General features: G+C 46.5%; 1 protein-coding gene across 4 annotated transcripts in view; it reads left to right on the forward strand.

Moving 5' to 3' along the window:
- The window catches only part of LOC126546157 (uncharacterized), a 36,633-nt gene that overhangs the window by 3,356 nt on the left and 16,372 nt on the right, over positions 1 to 16,905 (forward strand). For all 4 annotated transcript variants that reach the window (XM_055061376.2, XM_055061378.2, XM_055061377.2 and 1 more), the window contains exons 2-5: positions 679 to 894; positions 1,481 to 1,564; positions 2,147 to 2,284; positions 16,224 to 16,345. In XM_055061376.2, the coding sequence (XP_054917351.1) occupies positions 679 to 894; positions 1,481 to 1,564; positions 2,147 to 2,284; positions 16,224 to 16,345 (560 nt within the window). The remainder of the gene's footprint in view (positions 1 to 678; positions 895 to 1,480; positions 1,565 to 2,146; positions 2,285 to 16,223; positions 16,346 to 16,905) is intronic.

Genomic DNA, 16,905 nt, shown 5'->3' on the forward strand with positions numbered 1-16,905 from the left:
TCTGTATCCACTAGATGGTTATTTTTTAATAATGAACACAGCGTGTGCTGCAGTACATTGTACTTTGAACCTTTGCCGTGTAGAGGTTTTTTGTGTGCTAAGTAGTGTGTCATTTGTTCCTTTTAATAGAAGTTGTGTCTTAGCGTAAAGATCCCTAAAGTGTGTTGAACAGAAAGACTACAATACAATCCAGCTCCTGTGCAAAGGCTGTTTCCTTTATGTGTGCTAAAGCTAAAAATCATTGGATGACCATTTCAAGAAGTAACAAAGGTATGTGAAATACAATGTTTTAATGCAGTCACACAAACTATGAGAAGCAGTGCAGTGAGTCTGTGGAATAATTTATACTTTTTGGCATTCTTAACAGTGCTGCAGTATATCTGCATGCAGCATTTTAAATTTCTCCTCCATTGGGATTGTGGTTGCTGCATCCATGACAGTGGCATCAAAAGTGGTGGGGCAGTGGCTGTCCCAGTAGTCTGTAGTCTGAGTGACTGCACATAGGCTATGGCTGGAGAAAGCAGTGGTATGCAACAAGTGACCGTTTTTACTGATTAATCAGTTTCAACAGCCTCATATTTACTGCTTTGCCATATAAGACCCTAGTTAAATGTCCATTCAATGGTTGTGTGGTAGCTGTGATTGCTGCCACCACTGATATTGTGCTGATGCATGCAGGTAGGGCACATTGGCAGAAGCAGCAGCCAAGGGCAACCCGTCCCAGCTGCTTCGAAATGGAGAGGCTTTACTGGGAGCACTACTGGGACTGCTTTGCAAGCCAACTACTTGTCAGGCTGACAACCCTAGCACAGAGCACAGAGATTTACAACCTTTCAGGTGTGCCAGCAGTATCCGACGTCTCGCTGCTCCTGATGCTGGCCTGCCAAAGTCAGGGTATGCGCTTCTAACTTATTGGCTGTCTACCAGGTGTGCCCGAGGAACTCAATCCACTGTGCTTTGTTCAACTGCTAATACTTCGCTACAAATACTTGGTCTTTGTTCCACCTTTTATTCCTGTAATGCATGTCAAAACTCATTCTTCTTCATAGAATGGCATTGACACGATATCAGAAATGCCAATTGAACCACGCTGAGCTTTTAAAGTACTGTTGGAAATCAAGCTAGGTATAAACTGGTTAGATAATTCAGCTTTTCGTTGTGCTGCTGGGCACAGCCACCACAATGATGCTAGCACAAGCCACCAACGGGCTGATGGCAACAGACTGGTACATGTGACGTTGTTGAAAGTTAGGTACAATGCGAGAAGCTTGTGAAGCAAGTTGTACAGGTGCATTAAACCAAAGATATTGCTTTAATATATGAATTTTGAGAGCCATCTAGGGAAATGTTACGTGCCTTTCAATTGTAAACACTCATTTTTTATTGCTATAGCTCCTAATATGATAAGATGCAGTGTTCAGGCAGTAAATATTGGCCTACCATACCATACAAAAAGGCATTTTTTCTGAACACGTTTCAGATTTGCCGGCCGCTGCAGTGACCTCAATGAAGTGTGTCTGCCATATGCTTCTTGCACAGCTCTCACTGGTGGCTTGGAGACGAGGTACGCATGGCGTGCTCAAATTGTTGACTTTATTTTACTAGGTTCTTTCATGTACCAGCATTTGTGTGCACTGATATAGCATTTATTTATTTCACAAGATATTGTATATCATTTGATGCAAGTTTTTGTGCAAAATAATCCTGAGGAACACCATTACATTAATGGTCACCATTCCATTGCATATTATTTTCTGTACTGAGCAGACTGTGTGCCTTGAGGAGCTTACTGTAAGCCCTCAAGGATTTTAACTGAAGGATTGTCACTTGCAGCTGGTATTGCATGGTGTCAGCTTCCTCCTGCAAGCACCCAGTTGTTTAAGTGTGTAGGCTAACCACTAGCAGACCCAACATTACACATTATATGCTGAATGACTTTTATCACAATACTTGAACCTAATATGTAGATCTGAACACGCATACATTGATAGAGTAGCAGTTGGACAAGTAGTGCTGGACAAGTGCCAATAGAGTCTCAGCCAATGTAGTCTGGTTTAGTGCTTCACTTTAAGGTCTACAATTTTGAGGGAACTCCATGTATGTGGGCTCCTTTCTTAACAAAAAGTTCTGCTTATATTATCTACAGCCCTGAATGCAGCCTTGTTTGACTCTCATCATGGAACTACCAAGGATGCCATCAAGAACCTACTGCTTCATGCTGTTCAGCCTTTGAGTGCTTCCTTGGCCACTCCACCAAAGGAAGACTACAAAGGCACTTCTCTAGGTGCAGGTGATTTCCATCTATATTGGCCACTTCCTGGCCCAGATGGTTTTTTGTGGGTCACTGATATCAAGAACTGCCAGTATGAAAATGTTGCATTCTGAATTCCCTTGAATTGTGCATTACTCTTTTTTCTTTTTAATCGTAACCATTGATACCTTTCTGGCAGCACTTGACCAGGAACATTCTTTTTTCTGCTATGAGCTATATGTCTTGCTGTACCTCCCTTTCTTTGTTGTCATCTGTTTCAGTGCTGTTTTATCATGTATGAGTGTTCACCAATTATCCCAAGTTTCCCAGCTACTGAAGAAAGAAAGTTTTATTACCTAAATGCTGTAAAGCCCTGCATATACAGTCGAAGCTCGTAATAATGAAGTTTCATCTGACATAGTTAAAATAGAACATAATAGTTTCTTTATATATGAGAAAAAAGGGAACAGAGGGCCCAGTTCGAAAGTCACACACCCATAAAGCCAACAGACAATGACAACGAGGAAAGCATGGGGGAATTACATGTAGCATGGAGCTGGGAATCGCACACTTAAGCTGCTTGAAAACGAGTTTGAAGGTCGGGAAACTGACATCATAGACAAAATTAAAGAGATATACGTAGGTACTGTACCGACCAGGAAATCCACCAAACCCGTTTACGAAGGTCAGGACCAACCGGAACTGGACGCCCCCGTAACCTTTGAAGAGGTTTACGCAGCGGCACACTCCTTCAAGAAAAACACGACCCCAGGGGTAGATCAGGTCACGAACGCAATGATTCGCAATCTAAGTGACGACACGCTAAAGAGCTTGACCAAGTTCTTTAACGACATGGTCTGGACAGAGGACGGCGTCCTTCCAAAAGAATGGAAGGAAGCAAAAATTATTCTTATTCCAAAACCAGGTAAGCCTCGTAACATCAACAACCTTCGACCCATCTCCCTAACGTCGTGCGCGGGGAAACTCTTTGAAAAGGTTGTGCAGGTCCGGCTCTCGAACCACATAGAGCTAAACAACATGTTCCCCTCCAACATGTTCGGTTTCCGACCCCACGTGTCAGCGCAGGACATTTTTCTACTACTAAAGCACGAGGTCCTGCACCCCAACAGAGGGTCGGAAGATAAATTTGTACTGGCATTGGACATCAAAAAGGCCTTCGACAGCATCTCCCACCACGCTATTCTGGAGGGACTGGAAGCGGTGAACTGCGGATCGCGAATTTATAACTACGTGCGCTCGTTCCTCAGCCACCGCACGGCCACAATCGGATTAGGCTCCACGAGGTCCGACACCTTCAACTGTCCCGACAGAGGTACCCCTCAGGGAGCTATACTCTCTCCACTGCTATTCAATGTAGGGATGAGAAAGCTAGCCCTGGAGCTCGATAAGCACCCGAATCTCGGTTGTGCGATATATGCCGATGATATCACGTTCTGGGCTCACCAGGGGTCCTACGGGGACAAGCAAGAAACCCTTCAAAAGGCCATAGACGCAGTCGTGGAATACGCGAGGGCGGCGGACATGGCATGCGCACCCGAAAAATCGGAATTCATTCGGGTGCGTGCGAAGTACGCAAGAAAGAAGGACTGGGTGCCAATTCGTGAAGTGGAGACACTCAGAATATTGGGGATGTGGATACAGCAGAATGCTGGAACATCTCACACCCTACAAAAACTAAAGGCGGTCACAGGAAATGTGGCCAGAATGATAAGGAGAGTGGCAAGAAGCAGAGACGGCCTAACTGAGGGAGAGACCATCAGCCTGGTTCACGCATTCGTAGTTAGCCGACTCACATACGCCCTTCCGTATCAGGCCTTGACAAACCAAGAGATTAAACAGGCAAACGCAATAATAAGAAAAGCCTTCAAAGCCGCCCTTGGTCTTCCCGAATGCACTAGCACAGAGAGATTCGAGGGACTGGGCCTGCACAATACTTTTGACGAGTACGCAGTCGCGACGTTATATGCCTAGAAAGAAAGACTTTGTTCTTCAACTCAGGGCAGGGAAGTATTGGCGAAGTTAGGCTTTCCCCTGAGACCCCAGTATTGCGGAGAGGAAACGGCACAGATAGACCGCAATGTTCGATCACACATCGCGGTGGCCCCAATTCCCAAAAACATGCACCCCAAGTACCATCCCGGACGACGCAGAGCAAGGGCAAAGACCCTTCACAAACGTTTCGGCATGGGACCGGGGGTGTATTATATGGATGCCAGTCGAGCCAGCTCAGACACTTTCAGCATAGTCTCTACATTGTGGGAGATATGGGGTTCTCCTCCGTACTCTTGGGACAAAGGAACGACAACACAGTAGTGCAAAGAGTCACAAGGGCATTTATTGCACCTTTCATAGATCAATGCCTGCTAGCCGAGTTCATATCCCCAAAACATGCCGATGGGCGCGCGACAAATCTAGAAGTCAGACTTACCGCGATCGCATTGCGAGCGAATATGTTCGCCCCATGCTGGATCCCAACGCCTGGTCGTTCGCGTGTACAGTCACGCCAACGGTGTCCAAGGCGGCCACGCGAGACGGTCTCGCAGAAGCATGGTCGGCGCGCGCGCGCGGTACGTCCGGCGCGGTTCGCCGACCCGCCGGGAAAGAGCGTCGCTCCACGCGCGGCACGGCACGTCCGTGCTGCTTGCTGTCTCGAACCCAAGAGACGAAGCGCCTTCCCTTTTGGCGCCCAAGTAACCCCGCAGCAGCGCGACAGTCGCGCCATCTCTCGCACCGCGCTTGTACCACGCCGACCGCCAGGCCACGCGAGCCGTGCGGGAAAACAGCATATCAGGGGATGCGCTATGCGGGAAAAACATCAGGGGACGCGCGAGAGTCGCGCATCCCCACATCCCCCCAACCTTAAATCACTTCTTATTCCGGCGAAACATGTCACACGGTCTAACATTAATCCGTGCTTCGCGAACAAGATAGTAGTACATGCAACAGTGGCCGCTGAGGAAATGTCCACACGCTGTCCATAGCGTGCGAGCCGACTGTCCTTGGGGTACACCGCTGGCGTCCGCCGGTCACAGCAGCAGCTTTGCAGACTCGACGGCACGATCCCAGGCCAGGACTCCGGAGACGACGACGCAGTAGTCGGTACGAGCAAGCGTCGCTCGCGCCGACGCGCCCTGCTGGCAAGAGCCGTCGTAGCTGTCTGTGACTGCCGGCTCTTTTGTCCGCCGCCGAGGGTTGTGAGCTGGATGCAGGAGGCCGCCGAAGTCGCTGCGCCGAACTGGCCACAGCATCACCATCGCCCGGGGTGACTCCAATGACGCTGCGTAGACTCAACACACTCGGCAAACACTACAGTAGTGCAAGGGAGAGGAATTCTGCATGCGCATCGCCCACGTGGTACGATGTTCAACTCAGCTAGCAAAAGATCGGGCAGCTACTCAGTTGCTAAGTTCACGTGAACGAAGCTCGCTTTCTTGAGTCGCACGAGTAATTTCAATTCGTGCGAGGCTAAATAGAATGAGGGAAGCAAATTGCAACGCCTCAACGCCACGGTCCACCAGGTTGTGTCCCTCCACGTGCGACAGGCAGCTTCGTAAAGCCTTAGGCCTAAAGCGTCGCTACTCTGACAACAACCGGCATCCAAAAACAACACCCAAAATGAGCGCAAAACAGGCAGCCGCGAGGAGACGTTAGCTCTGTGAGGTGGTCCTACTCCGCTCGGTGCACACAGCATCCGAGTTGACGGCGCCCACCGTCCCAGACGGTGTCGGAGCGCCCGGTGCCAGGCCGCAATACCAGTCAGCCCGTCGTGGCACCCGTGGCCCGCGGCCACCCGGCTCCCAGAGCCGCGACTTCATCCGAGTCAAAGAGATAGAAGAAGCTATTTACATAAGAAATTCGGACCACCCACGAGGCTTCCGTACTCACTCGCTTCAGGCTTGCCACTGCTCCGCGGGCGCTCAGCCTCGCTCTCCCAGGATGCAGACCACGTGGCTCTCGTACTGACGAATGTCATTAAAAAAAACACTTGCGAAAAGGCTTAGCATGTTGATAAGTTCAAACACACCACAGCCACCGCCGCCTCGCTCAAGAAAGCACGCCGCCGACGCTAGCGATCAAAATCCACGCTAGGCCTACGCTTCGGTTCGAACAAAGGTCTCGAACGAAGCAACACTTAAAATTATCGTCCGATGCCCCAAGAGGTCCACGTTGGGCAGCCAGATGTGGGAGATATGGGGTTCTCCTCCGTACTCTTGGGACAAAGGAACGACAACACAGTAGTGCAAACAGTCACAAGGGCATTTATTGCACCTTTCATAGATCAATGCCTGCTAGCCGAGTTCATATCCCCAAAACATGCCGATGGGCGCGCGACAAATCTAGAAGTCAGACTTACCGCGATCGCATTGCGAGCGAATATGTTCGCCCCATGCTGGATCCCAACGCCTGGTCGTTCGCGTGTACAGTCACGCCAACGGTGTCCAAGGCGGCCACGCGAGACGGTCTCGCAGAAGCATGGTCGGCGCGCGCGCGCGGTACGTCCGGCGCGGTTCGCCGACCCGCCGGGAAAGAGCGTCGCTCCACGCGCGGCACGGCACGTCCGTGCTGCTTGCTGTCTCGAACCCAAGAGACGAAGCGCCTTCCCTTTTGGCGCCCAAGTAACCCCGCAGCAGCGCGACAGTCGCGCCATCTCTCGCACCGCGCTTGTACCACGCCGACCGCCAGGCCACGCGAGCCGTGCGGGAAAACAGCATATCAGGGGATGCGCTATGCGGGAAAAACATCAGGGGACGCGCGAGAGTCGCGCATCCCCACAACATGCAACAACAACATAACAACGGCATCCTTCAAAACCTCCTCGGCATGCGTGGCAGAGGCTGCAGCCATCGCCTTGGCCATTCAGGACGCCGAGCGCCAAACCAATTCGGCTGTCATATTAACCGATTCACAAGCGGCCTGCCGCCTGTTTTTACAAGGAATGGCACCCAAATCAATAATCAAAATTTTAGGCACTCAACTAGAGGGGCACCACACTATCGTCTGGTGTCCGGCACACGAGCGACTGGCAGGAAACGCTAGGGCAGACCGTATTGCTCGAGGTTTGAACGTCCGAGCAACGGCATGGCCTAGCGACGTCCTTCCACCGAATTCTCGTGACATCCTCCTACAGCAAAGGCAGGAGCGGAGACGTTTTGGACATCCTCACTCCGATTTAAACAGCGAACAGGAGAGGGACTGGCGTCGTATTCAGACGAATACATACCCCAACCTGCACCACCTACACAGAATACACCCCACGAGGTTCACTGACGAGTGCCCGTGGTGCACAGACACACCCACACTAAAACACATCACATGGGAGTGCCCCAGGAGGCCGCCGCACATAGACAGTCCCATATTACACCAACATTCACTAATGAGGAATAGGCAGTGGGAGGCATGGCTTGCGGACGAGGGTCGGGAGAGCCAGTTGGCTCTTCTGGACCAAGCCCAGCGAGCCGCTCGTGCCAGTGGGGCCCTGGAATAGGGGCTCCAACCATCGTGCCTTATTTTATTTAGATTGAATAAAGTTTTACTCTCTCTCTCTGGGTGTCACCTCCACTTTCACTGAAAACTTTTTTTAGGTTTACTTCCATCACCCCCGCAGGGGCGTCTGTGCCAGCAGGCGTTAGGTATGTTGCGATACCACATACCCGAGCACATGAGGGTTGCACCCTCCCGCGTCTAACCATGCGCAGCATTGCCATGTTCTATAACCTCGTCAATCAGCTTCCAGAGCCCTACACACTCATGGGTAATTTTAACACTCGCAACAGTATGTGGGGAGACTTGCGATGCGACACGAGAGGTTGATTCGTAGGAAACTTCCTAGTAAACTCCAGTGCACGCCTCTTCAATAAGAAGGAGCCAACCTGTTATAATCTTTGTCATAATTCATATTCATCAATAAACTTGTTGGTTGGCTCTGCTTCCCTGTTTTCTGACTTAGAAAGGAATGTAATCAAAAATCCATTCGGAAGTGGCCACTTTCCAGTAAATCTATAAACTTAGTAACACAATATCATTCCCCTCCGCATGGCCCCAGGTGAAAACTAGCCACCGCCAATTGGAAGCCGTTTAAAGAACCAGCTTTCTTATCATGAGATTTTATCAGCAAATTTACTATAGACTGCACAGTAGCATATTTTACCACTCTGCTGCGTCAATGATAAATCATTGACGCAGCAGAGAAATGCATTCCACAAACAAGTGGCAGCTCACACAAAACACGAGTGCCTTGGTGCAATGAAGACTGCCAGCAGGCGTGAAAGAAACAACAAGCGTCGGGCATACCCCATCAATCACCAAATGCTGAAAATCTGATCGAGTTCAAACGCATTAAATCACAGGGAAAGTGGATGTGACGGCAAGCTAGAAGAGCAAGCTGGGAGAGGTTCCTTTCAAGCTTTAATTGCTATACAAAGGAGGCAAAAGTATGGAACTAGTTACAAAGTCTTCAAGGGTAACAAATCGATATGTTGCCCTTGGTGGATAAAAGAGAAAACAAGTTAGAAGACCAGGCTGACGCTCTTGGCAAACACTTTGAGCATGTGTATAGCTCAATACACTTTTCAGAGTCTTTTCATAAATACAAAGAAATAGTAGAACGGAAGCCAGTCAACTGTCAATGCAGCCCAAGTGAGCCTTATAATCATCCTTTCAAGGTTGCCAAGCTTAGAGCTTCCTTGACTGCAGGTCAGAGCTCTGCACTGGGGCCTGACAGAATCATGTACAACATGATTGAACACTTCCACCCTACACAGAAATTATGCTACTCACACTTTTCAATACTATCTGGGCTGCTGGGTATCTGCCATCTAAATTGAAGCAGGGTGTTGTCAACCTGGTATTGAAGCATGATAAAGATCCTTCATCGGTGACTAGTTACCAGCCTATAGCACTTATGAACTGCCTTTGTGTTTTGAAAAAATCATCAGTGGCTGTCTCGTACATTTCCTCAAGTCCAATAAAATGCTTGACCCATTTCAATGTGGTTTTAGATAAAGCGGGTCTACAACCGACCATCTTGTGTGCATCGAGACAAACATCCAGGATGCATTTGTCCACAAGCAGTACTTCTTGTCCATATTCCTCGATATGGAAAAGGCATGTGTACGATATGGCGCTACGGAATATTCTGAGACCTCTCGGAGATGGGCATTCGAGGGAATATGCTTAACAATGTAGAAAGCTACCTGTCCAACCACACATTCCGAGCCAGAATTGGCAATCTATTGTCGCTCTTATTTGCACAAAAATATGTTGTACCTCAAGGAGGCGTGCTCAGCTGCATGCTCTTCATTGTTAAGATGTCCTCGCTCCATGCATCACTACCTCCAAAAATTCTCTATTCTGTCTACGTAGGCGATGTGCAATTAGCTTATAAATCTTGTAACCTTACAGTATGTGAGCAATAAGTACAGCATGGCTTTAACAATGTGTCTAAATGGGCAGAAGAAAACGAATTCAAACTTAACCCCCCAGAAAAGTTGCTGTGTTCTTTTCTCAAGAAAAAGAGGACTAGTTCCGGATCCCAGCATTGAACTGTACAAGCAACGAATACCCCTAAACAAGGAGCACAAGCTCTAGGTATCGTGCTTGATGCAAAACTGACCTTCAGGGCAAAGTGCCTAAAAACAATGAACTTACTGAAAATTCTATCTTGCACAACATGGGGCAGTGACAGGAATTGCTTACTGTGCTTGTACTGAAATTGACCCTTGCAACGTTTAACACCCAAACCCTCTCGAGTGAGGCTAGCTTAGCAGGACTCTTTGAGGAACTATCAGACATTGTTTGGAATAGTATCATCAGCCTTAGTGAGATTAGAAGAACTGGAGAGGGTCAGACAGTGCTGACTAATGGCCATGTCCTCTTCTATAGAGGTCTCCCAGATAAGAAGCAGTACGGGGTAGGATTGCTAATCCATAAAGACATAGTGGGCAACATTGACGAATTGTATAGCAATAATGAGAGGGTAGCAGTAGTCGCAATCAAACTTAATACGAGGTATAGATTAAAGGTAGTACAAGCCTACGGTCCAACATCCACTCATGATGATTATGAAGTAGATAAATTTTATGAAGATGTTGAATTAGCGATGAGAAAAATGCAAACTCAGTATACTGTAGTAATGGGCGACTTCAATGCAAAAGTGGGGGAAAAGCAGGCTGGTGAACAAACACTTGGCAACTAAGGCGTCGATTCTAGGAACACTCGAGGAGAGATGCTGGTAGAATTTGCAAAAAGGAATAAGCTGCAAATAATGAACACCTCCTTCGGGAAGCATTGGAACAAAAAGTGGACCTGGAAAAGCCCTAATGGGGAAACAAGAAATGAAATTGATTTCATACTTTCTGCCGATCCCAGCATAGTGCAGGATGTAGAAGTGTTAGGTAGGGCAAAGTGCAGTGATCATAGGTTAGTGAGGGCTAGGATTCACCTCAATTTGAAGAGAGAAAGGGTAAAATTGGTCAAGAGCAAACAGGCCAACCTAAATGCAGTAAGGGTAAAAGCAGACCAATTCAGGTTGCCACTTGCAAACAAACATGCAGCCTTAGAACAGAGAGATGAAGATGACAAAGAGGCAATGAATAAAACCGTAACTAGGCTGGCTTCAGAAGTAGCATTTGAAGTGAGAGGTAAGGCACCAAGGCAACCACTAGGTAAGCTCTCCGAAGTAACAAAGGACCTAATAAAGAAACGACAAAGAATGTGTCTAACTCAAGAGATAAGATAGAATTCACAGAACTGTCAAACCTGATCAACAAAGCGAAAATAAGTGATATTTGAAATTATAACCTGAGAAAGAATAAAGAAGCTGTAAAAAATGGATGAATCCTGAAATCAGTAAGAAAAAAACTTGGCATAGGACAAACCAAGATATATGCACTGAAAGATGGAACTGTCAAAACTAATCAGCAAGGAGAAAATAAGGGATATTCGAAATTATAATGTGAGAAAGACTGAGGAAGCAGTAAAAGATGGACACAGCCTGAAAACATTGAGAAAGAAACAAGGCTTCGGACAAACCAAGATGTATGCACTGAAACATAGGCAGGGTAATATCAGCAATCTCGAAAATATAGTAAAAGCAGCGGAAGAATTCTACACTGCCCTGTACAGTACCCAAAGCAGCCACGATACCTCCATTTGAAGTAGTAATGAACAGGTTACAGAGGCTCTTTCTGTAACTAGCGATGAAGTTAGAAGGATCTTGCAAGACATGAAACAGCAAAAGTAGCTGGAGAAGATGGACTACCAGTCGATTTAATCAAAGATGGAGGAGACATAATGCTTGAAAAACTTGTGGCCCTTTGTACGAACTGTCTACTGACTTCAAGGGTCCCGGTGAACTGGAAGAATGCCAACATTATACGAAGTCACAACAAGGGAGACTTCATAGAATTGAAAAATTATAGGCCCATTAGCTTACTTCCAGTACTATATAAAATATTCATCAAGATAATTTCCAGTAGAATAAGGACAACACTAAACTTTAGTGAACAAAGAGAACAGGCACATTTCAGGAAGGGATACTCCACAATAGATCACATCCATGTTATCAATCAGGTAATCAAGAAATCCGCAGAGTACAATCAGCCTCTATATATGGCTTTCATAGATTACGAAAAGGCATTTGATTCACTAGAGATACCAGCAGTCATAGAGGCATTACATAATGAAGGAGTACAGGATGCTTACGTAGATATCCTGGAAAATATCTACAGAGATTCAACAGCTACCTTAATTCTCTACAAGAAAAGTAGGAAGATACCTATAAAGAAAGGGGTCAGACAAGGAGACACAATCTCTCCAATGCTCTTCACTACGTGCTTTCAAGAAGTATTCAAGCTATTAAACTGGCAAGGCTTAGGAGTAAGGATCAATGGCGAATATCTCGGCAACCTTTGATTTGCAGATGACATTGTCTTGTTCAGCAACACCGGGGACGAGTTACAACAAATGATTGAGGACCTTAACAGAGAGAATACAAGAGTGAAATTGAAGACTAATATGCAGAAGATAAAGATAATCATCAATAGCCGGGCAAGGGAACAAAAGTTCAGGGTCGCCAGTCAGCCTCTAGAGTCTATGGAGGAGTACGTTTACCTAGGTCAATTACTCACAGGAGACCCTGATCATGAGAAGGAAATTTACAGAAAAATAAAAATGGGTTGGAGCGCATTTGGCAGACATTGTCAGATGCTGATTGGAAACTTACCATTATCATTAAAAAGAAAGGTGTACAATCAGTGCATTTTACCGGCGCTGACATCATCAGCAGCAGCAGCCTATTCATGTCCACTGCAGGATGAAGGCCTCTCCCTGCGATCTCCAATAACCCCTGTCCTGCGCCAACCGATTCCAACTAGCACCCGCAAATTTCCTAATTTCATTGCCCCATCTAGTCTCCTGTCGTCCTCTACTGCGCATCCCTTCTCTTGGTACCCATTCCGTCACCCTAATGGTCCAACGGTTATCTAGTCTGTGCATTACATGACCTGCCCAGCGTCATTTTTTTCTCTTAATGTCTATTAGAATATCGTCTATACTCATTTGCTCTCTGATCCAAACTGCTCTCTTTCAGTCTCTTAAAATTATGCCTAGCATTCTTTGTTCCATCGCTCTTTGCGCGGTCCATAACTTGTCCTCGAGCTTCTTTGTCAGCCTCCAAGTCTCTGCGCCGTATGTCAGCACCGGTAAAATGCACCGATTGTATGCTTTCCTTTTAAATGATAAGCTCCCAGTCAGGAGCTCACGATGTCTGCCATGTGCGATTCAACCCTTTTTTATTCTGTGAATTTCCTTCTCATGGTCCGGGTTCCCTGTGATTAATTGACCTAGGTAAATGTACTCCTTCACAGACTCTAAAGGCTGACTGACGATCCTGAACTCTTGTTTCCTTGCCCGGCTGTTGATCATTATCTTTGTCTTCTGCATATTAATCTTCAACTACACTCTTACTGTCTCTGTTAAGGTCTTCAATCATTTGTTGTAACTCTTCTGCAGTGTTGCTGAATAGAACAATGTCATATGCAAAATGAAGGTTACTTAGATATTCACCGTTGATTCTTACTCCTAAGCTTTCCCAGTTTAAAAGCTTGAATACTTCTTCCAAGCATGTAGTGAATAGCACTGGATTGATTGTGTCTCCTTGTCTGACCCCTTTCTTTATAGGTATCTTCCTACTTGTGTAGGATTAAGGTCGCTGTGGAATCTCCGTATATATTTTCCAAGGTATTTATGTAAGCGGTCTGTACTCCTTGATTACGTAATGCCTCTATGACTGCTGGTATCTCTACTGAATCAAATGCCTTTTCGTAATCTATGAAAGCCATATATGGAGAGGCTTATTGTACTCTGTGGATTTCTCAATAACCTGGTTAATGACATGGATGTGATCCATTGTAGAGCAACCTTTTCTGAAGCCAGCCTGCTCCCTTGGTTGACTTAAGTCCAGTGTTGTCCTTATTCTATTGGAGATTATTTTGGTAAACATTTTATATAATACTGGGAGTAAGGTAATGGGCCTATAATTTTTTAGTTCTTTAACGTCGCCCTTTTTGTGGATTAGTATAATGTTTGCATTCTTCCAGTTTTCTGGGACCCTTGCAGTCGATAGACACTTTGTATAGAGAGCCGCCAGTTTTCCTAGCATTATGTCTCCTCCATCTTTGATTAAATCGACTGTTATTTACTGACATATGGGGCAGAAACTTGGAGACTGACAAAGGAAGGAGGAGAGAAAGAGATAAGTAGAAGGCAGGGAGGTTAACCAGAATAACGTCCGGTTGGCTACCCTACACTGGGGGAATGGGAAAGGGGAAAAACAATGATAACTGGGAGAGAGAGGAGGGAAGGAAAGAAGGAAATTGCGGTGAGTTCGCTGACATGTGTGGTCTTACAGAAATTGCATTAATAGACTGACAAAGTAGCTCAAAAACAAGTTAAGGACCGCGCAAAGGGTGATGGAACAAAGAATGTTAGGCCTAACATTAAGAGACAGGAAGAGAGTGGTGTGAATCAGAGAACAAACAGGGATAGCTGATATTCTGATTGAAATTAAGAGAAAGAGATGGAGCTGGGCAGGTCATGTAATGCGTAGGTTAGATAACCAGTGTACCGTTGGGGTTACAGAATGGGTGCCAAGAGAAGGGAAGCGCAGTCAAGGACGACAGAAGACTAGGTGGAGCGATGAAGTTAAGGAATTCGCAGGCGCTAGCCGTAGGAATCGGCGCAGAATAGGGGTAATTGAAGGTCGCAGGGAGAGGTCTTCGTCCTGCAGTGGACATAAAATAGGCTGCTGCTGCTTAACGTAAACCAGCACAAATATCTTGCCGTTATAATCTCGTCTGATCTCGGCTGGACAGAGCATGTGGAAACAATAGTCGTGAAATTGAAGAAATTGTTTTTCCTCAAGTGGATGCTACGACATGCTAACCATGACACTAAACTTTTAGCATACATCGCACATGTCAGGCTGATTCTAGAAGTTTATATGTACTGATGCATTTGTAAGCATATCACATTTATGTTTTTCCTATCCTTTTATATAATATATTTTTCCTAATGGCATGCTTCACATTATTGTATTTGTGCTTACTGTTGTATTTATTCTCTAACTTAAAAAGTAGTTTATCTATATTATGCGAACTACTACGCTAACACTAGTACTATGCATTGTGCGTGCCTTCTCTTCCTTCTTTTTTTGTTTGCATTTGTGGGGTTCTCACCCGTGCTCTTGGGACAAAGCAACAACACAGTAGTGCAAACAATCACAGGGGCATTTATTGCATGCTTCATAGATCAATGCCTGCTAGCCGAGTTGCTATCCACAAAACATGCCGATGGGTGCGCGACAAATCGCGGAAGTCCGACTCACCGCGACTGGATAATGAGCGAATATGTTCGCCCCATGCTGGACACCAACACCTGGTCGTTTGCACGTATGGCCACGCGAATGGTGATGCGTTCGAACGATCGTGTTCATCCATTTTGGGGTAGGCTTCGCGAGACAATCTCGCAGAAGCATGGATCGGCGCACGCGCAGAACATTCGCGCCGCTTGCCGATCCCAAGCCAAAGAAAAAGAGCCTTCTCCTTTTTGCGCCCAAGTAACCCCGCCGTTAGGTGGCGTTAGCCGAGCAACACTCGCGCCATCTCGTACTACCCTGCAAGCGTACCGACTGCCGCAGTAAAGCAACACGGCGAAGCCGGATTAAAGGAGACGGGAGCTATGCGAGAAAACAACATATCAGGGGACGCGTGAGAGTTGCGCGTCCACACAGACTTAAGCCAACTGTTTTCTTGCTCCTGCCAGTTGTTGTTTATGGGTGTGATGTTTTGAAAACCTCACTCCTGTATGTATGTATGTATGTATGTATGTATGTATATATATATGTATATATATTGCATAATGCCGTACAAAATATAAAATTTAACATAGTACCCAAATAATAATCATCTTTACTAGCGGGAACATGGTGCTGTAGATGGCTTGCCAGGCTAAGCATAAAGGCTGAGGCCCATATGCTAGAGCGTCTGATAGGCAGCCATCTAGAGCAGGAATTTGCAGGTTGTGGAAGATGCACACACTCTCTCTAATACATACACACGCACTCATGAAGAGCATGTGACATACAGGGCAAGAACCGGGCAGTCAGTGGCTGCACAACGGACAGTTCCAGCGTTCCGTTTTATTGCCGTGCACTATTAATGTAAATCAGTCTTAACACAGTCTCAAATAAATTCACTGAGCGTTTGAGCAGTGCCTGAGTGCACAGCTCATTCATTAAAAAGCTGCAAGGTGTCCTTGATGGCCGAGTTTATTAACCACTATTTAGGGCTTATACTTCGTCAGAATTGCCACAGTACACATAGTTAAGTCACGATTTCTCTGGCACAGCTGCACTTAATGAATCAATTTTTGTTTTTTGTAATACTGTGTGCAGCTAAGGTCTATCTGGCGCTGACCCTTTGGCACATATTGCACTGGGCTGAAACTAGTCTACGCAGCAACCTGCATTCATGGGCACCACCTTTGCTGCCCCAAGTTGTTTTCTGCGATCTCCAGGCAAGTGTGACAGCAATTCTTTTGTCTTTCACGAAATACTGTGCAAGTTTTGCCAATTTTCTATTCTTTTCTTTTAGCTTTCTGTTTAATCAGGGTGTCTACCAACCAGGAAAACCGGGAATTCTCAGCGATTTTGAGTAGTCTGGAAAAACTCGGGGAATTTGTGCCTGTATCAGGGAAAATTAGCTGTAATGTTATTGAAAGGGCGGAAAGTCGCGGTAATGCCGACTCGAGTAACAGACAGGAAGCGTAATGAATCGTCTTTGACGTCCTGTCGTCGGCTGGAGGAGTTGCCAGTGTACAGTCAACGACTGACTTTCTGGATTCCCAATAATTTGGACGGCTTCGCAGCGCCACCACGTATCGCATAGAGTCAATGTATCAGAACGTCTGAACGCAAGAACTCTTCGCCGTCCGATTTTCAGGACATTTTGCCGTGACCGCAGGTCCAAAACAGCATTAATCAAAGCCACCACTGCTGCCATTTTGATTACCTCGCCGCCTCAAACCGGCGCTCTCGCACGCAGATCCGCTGGCAGCCGCAGCCACCACTGCGGCAA

Source organism: Dermacentor andersoni, chromosome 1, assembly GCF_023375885.2.
Source record: "Dermacentor andersoni chromosome 1, qqDerAnde1_hic_scaffold, whole genome shotgun sequence".
Taxonomy (NCBI): Eukaryota; Metazoa; Arthropoda; class Arachnida; order Ixodida; family Ixodidae; genus Dermacentor; species Dermacentor andersoni.